At 35.6% G+C, this 11,905-nt stretch overlaps 3 protein-coding genes across 7 annotated transcripts; 1 reads left to right on the top strand and 2 right to left on the bottom strand.

The window, feature by feature from the left end:
* Positions 1 to 171: 171 nt before the first annotated feature.
* On the bottom strand, positions 172 to 3,105 carry LOC140822067 (protein trichome berefringence-like 7). The gene is made up of 4 exons (XM_073182791.1): positions 1,725 to 3,105; positions 1,304 to 1,462; positions 916 to 1,222; positions 172 to 508 (listed from the first exon to the last, which is right to left on the bottom strand). Exons 1-4 carry the CDS (start codon positions 2,531 to 2,533, stop codon positions 491 to 493), a joined length of 1,293 nt encoding a protein of 430 aa, XP_073038892.1. The 5' UTR covers positions 2,534 to 3,105; the 3' UTR covers positions 172 to 490.
* Positions 3,106 to 4,687: 1,582 nt separating this feature from the next.
* Positions 4,688 to 8,153, top strand: LOC140821682 (uncharacterized). 5 transcript variants are annotated; one of them, XR_012115803.1, is made up of 3 exons: positions 4,689 to 7,469; positions 7,502 to 7,715; positions 7,795 to 8,153. XR_012115803.1 is itself a non-coding variant. In XM_073182224.1 (2 exons), exon 1 carries the CDS (start codon positions 4,970 to 4,972, stop codon positions 7,439 to 7,441), a length of 2,472 nt encoding a protein of 823 aa, XP_073038325.1. In that variant the 5' UTR covers positions 4,688 to 4,969; the 3' UTR covers positions 7,442 to 7,456; positions 7,557 to 8,153. The 5 variants fall into 5 exon arrangements, 3 of the variants coding, with proteins under 3 accessions (XP_073038325.1, XP_073038324.1, XP_073038323.1); XR_012115802.1 differs by having other exon boundaries at positions 7,502 to 7,736; positions 7,832 to 8,153; XM_073182224.1 differs by having other exon boundaries at positions 4,688 to 7,456; positions 7,557 to 8,153.
* An 11-nt stretch (positions 8,154 to 8,164) lies between these two features.
* On the bottom strand, positions 8,165 to 10,858 carry LOC140821683 (uridylate kinase PUMPKIN, chloroplastic-like). Its single transcript, XM_073182225.1, has 7 exons — positions 10,489 to 10,858; positions 10,140 to 10,293; positions 10,007 to 10,060; positions 9,614 to 9,705; positions 9,032 to 9,258; positions 8,635 to 8,811; positions 8,165 to 8,484 (listed from the first exon to the last, which is right to left on the bottom strand). Exons 1-7 carry the CDS (start codon positions 10,653 to 10,655, stop codon positions 8,375 to 8,377), a joined length of 981 nt encoding a protein of 326 aa, XP_073038326.1. The 5' UTR covers positions 10,656 to 10,858; the 3' UTR covers positions 8,165 to 8,374.
* Positions 10,859 to 11,905: the final 1,047 nt, after the last annotated feature.

Here is an 11,905-nt window from a genome sequence, read left to right as displayed (position 1 = left end):
CACACCGAGATGGATAATTTCTATATAACATGCAGAATTTTATATATGAATCGTAAAATTTGTGAAAATGTTTTGCTCCATCCAATAGTATTTGCTAGCCAAGAAAATACTTTCTTCGATACAACACAGATCAATCATACCAATGGTTGGAGGGATATTATTTAATAATTAATATGAACTGGAATCAGATTGGTTTACCGTACCAATGTGTTAGTCAAACAAATGACAACTAAATATTACAACGGCAATGAAAAAACAATGTGGGAACGACAAAAAATTTATTTGTTACCCACTCTCTTTTGGTGTGTTTCTGGTACAAAAGAATGAAAAAATAAAGAACCAAAATTACTTCGTTGACAGGATATCCTATGATATACCTTGTGTTTAGTATACATTTGTTCCAACTTTTGCTCACTAACTTGGCAAATTATACAGTTCTTGTGGTCGCCAATCTTGGTTAACATGGAATTGATGGCCGAGGAATTGTATGTTACCCACAGTTCTGAAGCTGCAAACAAAGAATACAAGCTTACTGTAACAGCTTCAGTTATAGATATCATCAGCACCCCAACTGAGTTGAAACTAGGACTATTCCCATGAGCTCAAACATATTGTGTTAAGAAGACTTGTTTCACGAATAGAATCAAGCTAACCTTGTTTTTCTTATTCTCTAACAAGTAGTATACACTACAGAAGACCATGTATGTATGACTTACGGAATTAAATGTAACTGATGTGGCAAATAGACCAAGGATCAAGTCTTTATTTCTTTCCTTTTTAAAAAAATTCAAAAACAACCGGTACATACGTATATAGGACCATGTGTGACCTACAGGTTACACTTTAGAAATTTAATCAATGCACGAACGAGTGATCTACCTCATCAAACATTAAGCAACAAGGGCATGAACTTACCGAATTCTTGCACTCAAAATCTTGTTCGAAGCTACCAAGCAAATAGGAAAGGACTATCTCGTTCCACATATCAGGTACTCCAGGTAGACACCAGTGGCTACAGTCAGATAAAGAAGGCATGTCTCCCCAATTGCCAACATGTGCATCGCTTCGAAAAGCTGACATTGGAGTTACATGAATTACAGTAACAGGAACAGTCATATCTTTCACCACTTCGAGTACCATGTTTGAAAATGGATTCACACCCTCTTCCATAACTTCTAAAAGCGGTAACTTAGTCACGTTGCATTCCCGCAATGTCAAATTCCTGATGGGAAAACAGACTACCATTTGATCAGATAAATTGGCCCAACATGGTCCAATATGAGAATTGTTTAGCGAGAGATACCTCCAGTGAGATGGCTCAAATGTTCGAAAGAACACTCGGGTAAGTTTTGGATTAATCATTTTATCAACCCAAGATGCCCAAGTTTGTAGCGCAGTTTTATAAGCACTAACAATTGACATTCCAAGCTTCAAAGTCTTACCAATCTGGAAATAGCATCCCCTGTCAAATACAGAATTCACAACTTAATATACATCAAGAGAATAGAGGAACCGATAGTGGTGATTCTTGATAAATGATTAGTTAATTGATCAAGAATCATATGCCTGACGTTGAAGAAATTAAATATAATTCATCAAATAGCTGGAAGATGATAGCAAACTTGCACTCGGATCGTCCACATTAGCTCAATCACAACAAAGCTCATATATCTCATAAAGACATAATGGAATGAATAGACAGCTTGATTGAGGAGGTAACTTACGTCCCAAAGAGCTTTCCAGGGACCCACCACTGACCCGAATTGAAAATCAGAACATCCGAATCAATCCACTCCTTACTGATGTCATCCAACTTGTCCAACTTAAGGGTTGATCTAACTCTCTTTGGTGCATGTTTAGGCGCCCAGTTATGTTGCACAAGAAAAACCGATCTGTAAAACTCAATGGTGAGATTAAAGGAACTAAACCTTACACCCAAGAATCTAATTTGCTTCGTTATTTTTCTCTCATTAACTTCGTAAACACTCCCCTTATCTTCCAAACCGGTCATTAAAAAACAAATCAAAGATTCCCACTGTGTTCTACTCATTGAATCGCCAACGAAAACAACTCTTTTATTTTGTAGCTTTTCCAGAACAACACGCACATGAACTCTTGGAATATCACAATTCTTTGGCTTCCACCTCCATTTCAGATAATCTTCATCTATCCGACCGTTGGCTAGACAATTGAATCCTTGCTCTACAAAAGGACATTCTGAAGCATTGTACCACGGGTAACCATGATCCATAACCCAATTTCCATCAAATACATCACACGTATTATCGGAACCACTGAAATTCGTAAATCTATACTCTTTAATATGAAATGGATGCGTAAGATTTGGCAGAACATACATGTATCCACAGCCAACGGCCAAGAAAAAGGAAACAAACCATCCAATTATAATTAGAGCACGAAATAGAGGTGACGGCCGATTCTTCCTACTAAATCTTGGACTTCCAATATTAGCATACCTTTGTTTAAAGGAAACACTTCTATTAAAACTACTCATTCTTTCCATCGGCAACATCTGCACCTCCGCACTTTAAAAACAGGATCTTCTAAAACAGGAAACCAAAAGAAGAAAAATAATCTCTTTAAACAAAAGAAGCCATTAAAGTTCCCTAATAAAGCACCCAAACCAGGAAAAAACCAGACAACCGATCAATATACCTACCATTCAGTCACAATCATACCTAATTTAGCTGAACACAATGCCACCAAACTAAAATGATAAAAAAAATAATTACATTTCATCAAATTTATTCATAAAGCTCCCTATAAATCAAACCCAGAACCTCAATGGATGACACCCCCGTACAGAAACACGAAAAAAATGAAATGGGCACCCAAGAATTCTAAACAAAAAACTTTTCCACGAATCTCGTTTCAATCCAGAAACCAAAAAAGCCCGGATAGAATCTTATGTCCAAAAAAAGTATAATAAGTAATGGTATTCAGAGTAGTGAACGGAAGGCGAGATGGAACAGTTCATATCGAGGGAGTTGAAAGCGATGTTTGAACAAAGAACAATGGTTGTGGAGCATACGTAGAATCCAAACTTGGCCTACTTTCTAAGTTAACTACATTTTGACCCTTGAACTATCGAGAATTACTTCTAACTTCTTATTTTACTACCAGATTACAGTTTCATACCACTAAAATTTATCTATTTATCTACTCGACCTTTATATTATTTTATTTCTTACGGAGTATCAATCAATTCATCCCGATTAGTATTATTAAAAAAATACTAACTTAAACATTAATTCAAAGAACTCTTGTTTTCTTAAAATAATAATAATAATAATAATGACTTGTTAAAAATGTTTTTAATTATTTATTGGGCAACATATTTTTAAATATCTAAATCTAAACACGAATGTGTGTCGGGTCTAGGGATGTAAATGAATCAAACCGCTTGTGAGCTATTCGAAGCTCGATTTGATAAAAGCTCGTTTGAGCTCGATTAATGAGGCTCGTTAAGATAAACAAACCAAACTCAAGCTTTACAGTATTCGGCTCGTTAGCTCGTGAACATTTTCGTTGGTAAGTTCATGAGTAATCTTTTAGATGAAAAAAATAATATTTTGATATTTGAATTATTGATTTTGCATATTATTTATGAAATATATAGAAAAATCTATTAAATTTATTTATTATAATAAATTTACAAATTTTAATAAGAATACTATATTTTTCTTTAAATATATAATTTACTTTTTAATTAATTTAATGAAAATTTAAATATATAATTCATATTTATTAAGTTTGTTTAGGTTTGATAAATGCTTGAATAAGCTCGTGAGCTATGTATATATTCGTTAAATAAAGCTCGAGCTCGGCTCGATTATAAACGAACCAAGCTCCAACATTCAAGAGTTCGGCTCGGCTCGGCTCGACTCGATTACATCCCTAGTCGGGTCATTGTTAGAGAATTTTTTTTTTTACTTACTGATTCTCACAAAAAAAATGAATGCTATTCATGTACCTATATATATTTTCATGGATATCATTACAAAATATTTAAAATATGATACTAATATGATATTTAGTAACATCGGGTTTTATTATTATACAAAAGATAAGATTTTGATTAGAAATTTAGAATAACTATATTAACATCAACAATTGATATACTTATTTGGGTATTAAAAATATAATATGGTAATATCATATCTGAAAAGTTGATACTCAAATATCATATATTAGTATTACATTTTTAATGTTTTGTTCTGATTTTATCCGATAAAAAACATGGATCATTATTACAAATACTTGTTATACATGTTTGAATACTTACAAATCATATATTAGTATTAGATTTGAACTATTTGATACTTAAAAATCATATATTAGTACTATATTTTCCATATTTTGTATAAATTATCATTCATGAAAAGACGTATCACGATCTCATTATTTGTTATTAATGTTTGAGTATTCAAAAATAATATATTAATATCAAATTTAAATACTTTGATACTCAAATATTAATATCATATTTCCAATATTTTGTATCAATTTTTATCCGAAATTTTTTGCATAAACATTATTTTAAAATCAGTGAGTACTTATTATTATTTTTTTATGACAGACATCAAATAAAGTTCTTTTGGAGATTTGTTGATCGTTTCTCCTTTATTTTAAGAAAAAATATCCAACTAAATATTAATTTTCAGAAATTATTTTTGGGGAAAATCTGATTTTCATGGAATCATTGAATTTCCAACTCCAATTTGTTTTCCATTTCTTCAAGGAATTTATCTTTTTGATCTCAAAGTGCAAGGGTTTATCAATCAAGTTTACTGAGTCTGCATACTGTATATCTCAGTTCCCGCGCCGCCTCACACCTTCAAACCCCCGAGTTTACTCTCTGTCGGAGCTGGGTGGCGGGAAGGGAAGAAGGCAGCAGCGATGCTTAAAAGTTTTCAAGAAATTCGTAGATGTTTGAGTGATTATTTCTATGTTGGTTTCTACAATCAGGTCAGTTCCTGTTCACAAAAAAATCTTCTGCAGCCTCCGATTCATGCGACTCTATTCTGTTCCATCGCTGGCACATTTCACTCCTTACGTTTCAGACTCTGGTTCGGAGGACCGGAATTCTAGCTTAACGAACAGTGCTGTTGTAATAAGTGATAGCATCGGCGGTGATGACAATTCCGGGAAGTTGAATTTGTTTGGAGTCGTTGAGATTCTTAAAGGTATGCGAAGGGAACCCATTTCTGCCTTATCTTTCCTTAAGCAACTCAAGGAACAGGAGTTTCAGCACAGTGTTGAAACTTACCTGGCGGTTATTGATATACTCTGTTTTTGGGGCTTGGATAGGAAGTTGAATTCTTTGATGTTAGAAGTAATAAAAATGGAAAAGAGGCATGGTGATTGCAAGGTTTCGGAGTTGATGGAGGCGATAGTGGGGGAGATTCAGGCCGAGGGTCCACGTTCACTTGTTCGCGCTTTCGATGCTTTAGTTAAGGGTTACGTTAATTTAGGCATGTTCGACGAGGCCATTGATACTATTTTTGAAATGAAAAGAAACGGTGTTGGCCCTCGTTTGTATTTGTGTAATTTTTTGATGAATGGGTTGATAAAGTTTGGGAAGGTGGATGTAGCCATTGCTCTGTATAAGCAGTTGAAGACTCTTGCGCTGAGGCCAAACGTGTATACATATGGGATTGTTATCAAGGCATTTTGTCGAAAGGGTAGTTTTGAAGAAGCTGTTGATATATTTGTGGAGATGGAGGAAGCTGGAGTAGCACCGGATGCTTTTATCTACTCAACTTATATTGAAGGGCTTTGTGTGCATGGGAGGTCTGAGTTGGGCTATGCGATCTTACGTTCTTGGAGAGCTAAAAATTTCCAAATTGATGAATACGCCTATATTTCTGTGATTCGGGGTTTTGTTAAAGAAAATAAACTCGGCGACGCAGAGATTGTCTTAGTTGATATGGAAGAACAAGGGTTAGTTCCTAAAGAGTTTAGCTATAGTCCCTTGATCCGGTGGTATTGTGCTTCAGGTAACATAGTTACAGCTTTAGCTTTACACAATGAGATGGTGACAAAGGGTGTCAAAACTAATTGTTTCATAGTCACTTTGATTCTTCAATGTTTGTGCCTCAAGGGTATGCGGCATGAAGCGGTAGACCAGTTCTTTGACTTTATGAAATCGGGTATTTCGCTCGATGAGGTCGCATATAATATTGTTATTGACGCATTGTGCAAGATGGGTAAATTAGAGGAGGCGGTGGAATTGTTTGATGAGATGAAGGGAAAGAAGTTGATTCCTGATCTAGTGCATTACACCACTTTGATAAATGGCTATTGTCTTTATGGAAAGATTTTTGATGCTATAAGCTTACTAGAGGAAATGAACAAAATGGGATTGAAACCCGATTTTATAACTTATAACGTTCTTGCTAGTGGATTGTCTCGAAAGGGTCTGTTGAAAGAGGTGCATTTCCTTTTGGATAACATGAAAGGACAAGGTTTGACTCCAAGCACTGTGACACATAACATGATAATTGAAGGCTTTTGCATTGGAGGAAAAGTCAAGGAAGCTGAAAAGTACTTCAATAGTTTAGAAGACAAAAGTCTCGAAAATTATGCTTCCATGATCAATGGGTACTGTGAATCGAGCATGGTGACAACAGCTTACGAAGTTTTTCTCAGATTGGTCATGCGAGGATTTCTAGTAAAAAAGAATTCTTGTTTAAAACTTCTAAGCAGCCTTTGTTTGGATGGAGAATATGACCGAGCTATCAAGCTGTTTGAGGTAATGCTCTCATCTGTTGACGGTCCTAGCAGGAAAATGTACAGAACTCTCATATCTTCTCTATGTCGTGCTGGAAATATGAAAAGGGCTCGATGGGCATTTGATAGTATGGCCAGAAAAGGATTGTCTCCTGATGTAATAATGTACACCATAATGTTGAATGGTTATTGTCAGGTGAATTGCCTCAGAGAAGCCCTTGATCTCTTCAGTGATATGAAGAGAAGGGACATTAGCCCTGACATAATCACTTATACTGTCATGCTTGACGGACATTCGAAAATAAATTTGAAAGAAGTTCGATCTCAAGCAGATAACGAAGGAATCAATAACAAGAAACTGGCAGCTTCAACTTTCTGGTCTGAAATGAAGGAGATGGTGTTAAAGCCAGATGTCATTTGCTACACAGCTTTAATCGACAGTCAATGCAAATCTGAAAACCTTCAGGGTGCTGTTTCCCTGTTCAATGAGATGATTGAACATGGTTTGCAACCAGATACCGTCACATACACAGCCCTCTTATCTGGGTATTGTAAGCAGGGGCATATGGGCAAGGCCTTGACCCTGTTAAACGAGATGTCATCTAAGGGAATAGAGCCAGATCATCGCACCATGTCAACGTTGCATAATGGTATTGTAAGAGTGAAGAAAGTACAGTTTCAGCATTGAATCTGCGTCACTCTGGTAGAATTTCCAGGTTGCCTATTTTGTGACTGTTAGAATTTCCAGGTTGCCTATTTTTACGAGATTTGACTCTGTGGCACATCTTACCTTATCTGTACAGATAATTAAATGAAGAATATTTGTGGGTGGGAAGAACTACGAAGGTGAATGGAATCGATGATCAATCGAATGCAAAGCCTGCGGCCAGCATGAAAAAGACCACCACCACCTCCGGGTGATTATGTTGATTCATTTGGGTCACCACCGTGCATGCATATAGGTATCCACTGTTTTCTTTCAGGTGAGGAATTTCACAATTCTCCACAATTACCATAACCAATTTTGGCTACAAATGACAGCATTGTGAATTTGATATCGACTTTGATCATTTACAAGATGGTAGAAGAAACAAGTCGGTGGGCAGCAAATTGAATTTCTTTTTACATGTTTGATCTAAGGAGATTGAGAACAAAATGATTTATGCGCAGAAGCTTTATAAGCTATCAAAATTTCTCAGAAAATGGGTTACCATCAGAAATGTCAGAGGGAGAGCTGACAGATTCATTCAGGGCCTCTGCACACAGTTGTCAAGAATTTTAATGCAAGTATATGTTTCAGTGCGAGTTTTGTTAGAAAAGCAGGTGTAATGCAACATTGTCAATTAACAAATTTTGTACACTGAACTCAATATGGTTGGAATAAATGTAATTTTATCCAATACCGTCGAGATAGGATCCGGAGGTGCATAGCATTTGATTTGTGATAATATTTACAATGAAGAGGCTGGTACAAAATGTAATCCATGACACTCAAAACTGTCAATCCTCGCCTCGACTTCAAAAAAACGATAGGCAAGCCAATTCTTGTTACTATTTATATGAGAAGATTGTTCTCCGATTTAAATTATTAAAGAACCTTGGAATAGCAAAAATTTATGCTTCAGGTCCTAGCTGCTGTTGTTCTCTGAGTCCGTCCAATGAATGTCCCCACCTCCTCTCCCCTAATGGCTTTCGATATGTTGCCCGGTTTGTTGATGTTAAACACCACAACTGCATCAGAGAGATCAAAAATCATTTTTTAAGAAAGTACAGAGAATCAAGAAAATGACATGGTTTGTCAACTAAAATCCTAGTAATATATATGTGGATAATATATGGAGTATCAAATGATGTTCATGACTCATGAGGTTCAAACCTTACCAGGAATGTTGTTTTCTTGGCACAAAGTAATAGCAGTCATGTCCATTACAGACAGTTCCTTTGAAGTTACATCTTGGTAGGTTAAGTTATCTAGTAGCCTTGCATTTTGATTATGCCTAGGATCATCGTCAAAAACTCCATCCACATTGGTAGCTTTCAGCACCACTTCCGCATTTACTGCACATATTATTCAGAAATTCAACATCAGTTTCCCATGTACCATTCCAATAATATGATATTACATAAGGAGAAAAGAATTCAGGACTCTAGAAAGAAAACGGACGGCACTTGAATATTTACACAACATGAGGGAAAACTAAGTGGGATTTATGGTTTTTATAACATGCGATATAATCAGCACAGTATATAAGCACTTAAGTCGAAGAAATGAACTCACTCTCTGCACACCGAAGTGCTGCAGCAGTATCTGTTGTGAAGAAGGGATTCCCAGTTCCAGCTGCAAAGATTACGACTCTTCCTTTCTCTAAATGCCGAACAGCTCTTCTTCTTATGTATGGCTCAGCGACTTCTGACATGCGAAATGCAGTCTGAACTCTTGTTGGGATGCCAATGCTCTCCATCGTTGATTGCAAAAATATTGCATTCATGATAGTTGCTAACATCCTAAACATAAAGAGAGGAAATGCTAAAACATCATATTACAATACATCAACTAACCTATAAAGTTAAAACATCATTGTTACAATAAACCATCCTAACTATAAAGACTAGTTCAATAAGATACACAACTAAAAAGTTCAGCAACACGATAATTTGTATTGCTAAATTTGCAACCTTTTTTCTTTGCGTTGGATTGTCCATGATAGTAAATTAGGTTTTTTATGAGTTCTAATAATATTAAATGCAACGAAGATATTTCAAAGATTTTATATCAATAACTATTACCAAACTAAAAGCATAATGTATTGCACAATCAAAACTAGACGAATTAAATTTTTTTGCGACTAGAAGAAATTACCCAATATAATCTGCAGATGAGCGATCAAGGCCACCGCTCCCTGCCCAAGAGGCCCCACGGAAGATATTTCCTCCGCCAACCACAATTGCCACCTGAAGAATTTATGCATACAAATCAAAACTGTGGAAAAGGAGCATTTTCATCCCGCATATAAGCTAGAATATGAGTAGATCAAAGTATTCCACATCCCTCTTTTAATATTTTGGTAACTGCAACATAATCAAACGACATTTGCAGTTACCTATATAGTTCATCGCACGAAGAGGGCTGACAACAAATTTCTAATGGAAAAAAGCATTAAATGACGATAAAGAACGCATTTCTAGATACATTATCTATGTTCATGAAAGAACATATTTTTCCCTTTCAAAAGAGTGTAAAGATAAAACGTACCTCAATCCCAAGCCGAGTAACAGATGCAACTTCCTTTGCAATGGCCATAGTGATCTGTTCAAGTGTCTTTTTTAATAAGCATAGAGAAAGCACGTTAATAAACACTAGATTATGTCAGCAACAGTATTCCAACCTTTGGATCAATAGTTTGTGTTTGATCGCCTGCAAGTGCCTCCCCACTTACTTTAAGCAACACCCTTTGCCATTTGTATAATGGTTTGGAAGAGCTACTATCATTCAGCGTTACACCAAAAGGAGGCACAGACATTGAAGATAATTGTTGTTGCCTGCGAAAAAAGAAAGATGTGAACAAATCAGAAGGAAAATAATTTTCATTTGCACACCTAGCTTGTGGTGAACAAACAGAAACCAAAAGTCATAATAAGACAAATGATCCGCGCGTAAAATTTGAAATATGACTAAAAAAATTCGAGAATAGAGATATTAGCTAGAAAAGATACAGCAATGAAGGATGAGAATACTTGAAATTCACAGGGTTTGAGTTGTGACCCTTTTCAGAAGAGCAACAGTTGATAACCATATGACAGTAAGAGCTCCAAAATCCCACAAGCACAGGGGCCTTAGGTCTCAAGAAACAGAGTGGCGCGGAAGAGGTCGTGGGGCCGCAAAAGGAGGTCGAAAGAGCCATTATTCTGCAGAAGAACGCAATACGACAGCAACCCTGATTTCAATTCTTCACCTCCCGAGCAGATCGCTGGCTTTCTATGATTTCTTTTCTGCCGCCTTTCGTGTTTTTCTACTTCAGTTCTCGGATAACAAGGCTCGTCGAAAATGAAGTGTGGACATCTTGGATGAAGGGGGGAAAGTTTATGAAAAATCTCAACATTTTTTTCCAACCATCTTTTTTTTTTTGCTAGGACTGCACCAATACACGTCATATTATATAAGATCATTTTTGTTTAATAATTAATGAAAGGTCAAATGTAATCTGAACAAAGTATTTTTCACAACAAAATTTGAGATACACTGACAAAATGCTTTTAGAAAACCTTCACAATAGGTGTGGTCCAACAAAGTTTTAATTTAAAATAACATAATATCTAACCAAACATCCTCATGTTCTTTTCAAAGTAGGAATTACTAATAAAATATAGACAAAAACTTATGTGAGACGGTATCACGAGTCGTATTTTGTGAGACAGATATTTTATTTGGATCATCCATAAAAAAATATTAATTTTTATGCTAAAATTAATACTTTTTATCGTGGTCAACAGATAAAGATTCGTGAGACCGTCTCACAAGAGACCTACTATAAAATATAAACATCAATCTTTCAAAATTATTAGCAACCGCCTGCAAATAAATTAAATAAATACACAAATTTTAGATTTGCCAAATACATAACTTGGATATGTAATACAGAAACTTCGAGAAATTGCATCATAGTTTTTGAGATTTTGGCTTCTTGAGTTATTGGAGTACGAAATTTATATCGCAAAGTAACAATTGTCAAATTTGCAATGTTCATTACTTTATATAATATATTCAAAATTTAAGTTTCTTTGAGTTTTTGTAACCCAAACAGAAGCCTTGAACAAACTCACCAAAAACTTAGCTTGAGTCACATTGCAAGAACTCAGAGGAATTGGCCTAAACCCTTTTGAACAAGGCCACTCATTTGCCCAATTCTCCATTTTCCTTCTCAGGCTAAGAAACTCTTTTAAACTCTCCAAGATCCCCATTCTCATGAACTCTTTTTCCACTAATTTTACTGCTGATTTGTATCCTCTACCGAATCCCGTGAGCAGAGAATCTGAAATCGAGCCGTAATGTTTGAATAGAAGTTTTCAATGCCGTAGAAAAGCTCAGGAGTTGCTTCTGATTCAGATAACAAATGTGAAAAAGTTGACCTTCAAATCTTGTCGGGAGTCCAAA

Source organism: Primulina eburnea, unplaced genomic scaffold (assembly GCF_022965805.1).
Source record: "Primulina eburnea isolate SZY01 unplaced genomic scaffold, ASM2296580v1 ctg739_ERROPOS11973397, whole genome shotgun sequence".
Lineage (NCBI taxonomy): Eukaryota > Viridiplantae > Streptophyta > Magnoliopsida > Lamiales > Gesneriaceae > Primulina > Primulina eburnea.
Note: the sequence above shows the minus strand (reverse complement) of the source record. Positions and strands in the feature narration are given on the sequence as shown.

Coding starts and splice junctions, on each gene's coding strand:
- LOC140821682 (XM_073182224.1), top strand. CDS start 4,970: ATGTTGGTTTCTACAATCAGGTCAGTTCCTGTTCACAAAAAAATCTTC.
- LOC140821683 (XM_073182225.1), bottom strand. CDS start 10,655: ATGGCTCTTTCGACCTCCTTTTGCGGCCCCACGACCTCTTCCGCGCCA. Junction 9,706..10,006: donor TTACTCGGCTTGGGATTGAG/GTACGTTTTATC, acceptor TAAATTCTTCAG/GTGGCAATTGTGGTTGGCGG. Junction 9,259..9,613: donor TCATCTGCAGATTATATTGG/GTAATTTCTTCT, acceptor CTTTATGTTTAG/GATGTTAGCAACTATCATGA.
- LOC140822067 (XM_073182791.1), bottom strand. CDS start 2,533: ATGTTGCCGATGGAAAGAATGAGTAGTTTTAATAGAAGTGTTTCCTTT. Junction 1,463..1,724: donor CCTGGAAAGCTCTTTGGGAC/GTAAGTTACCTC, acceptor TGTATTTGACAG/GGGATGCTATTTCCAGATTG. Junction 1,223..1,303: donor TTTGAGCCATCTCACTGGAG/GTATCTCTCGCT, acceptor TTTTCCCATCAG/GAATTTGACATTGCGGGAAT.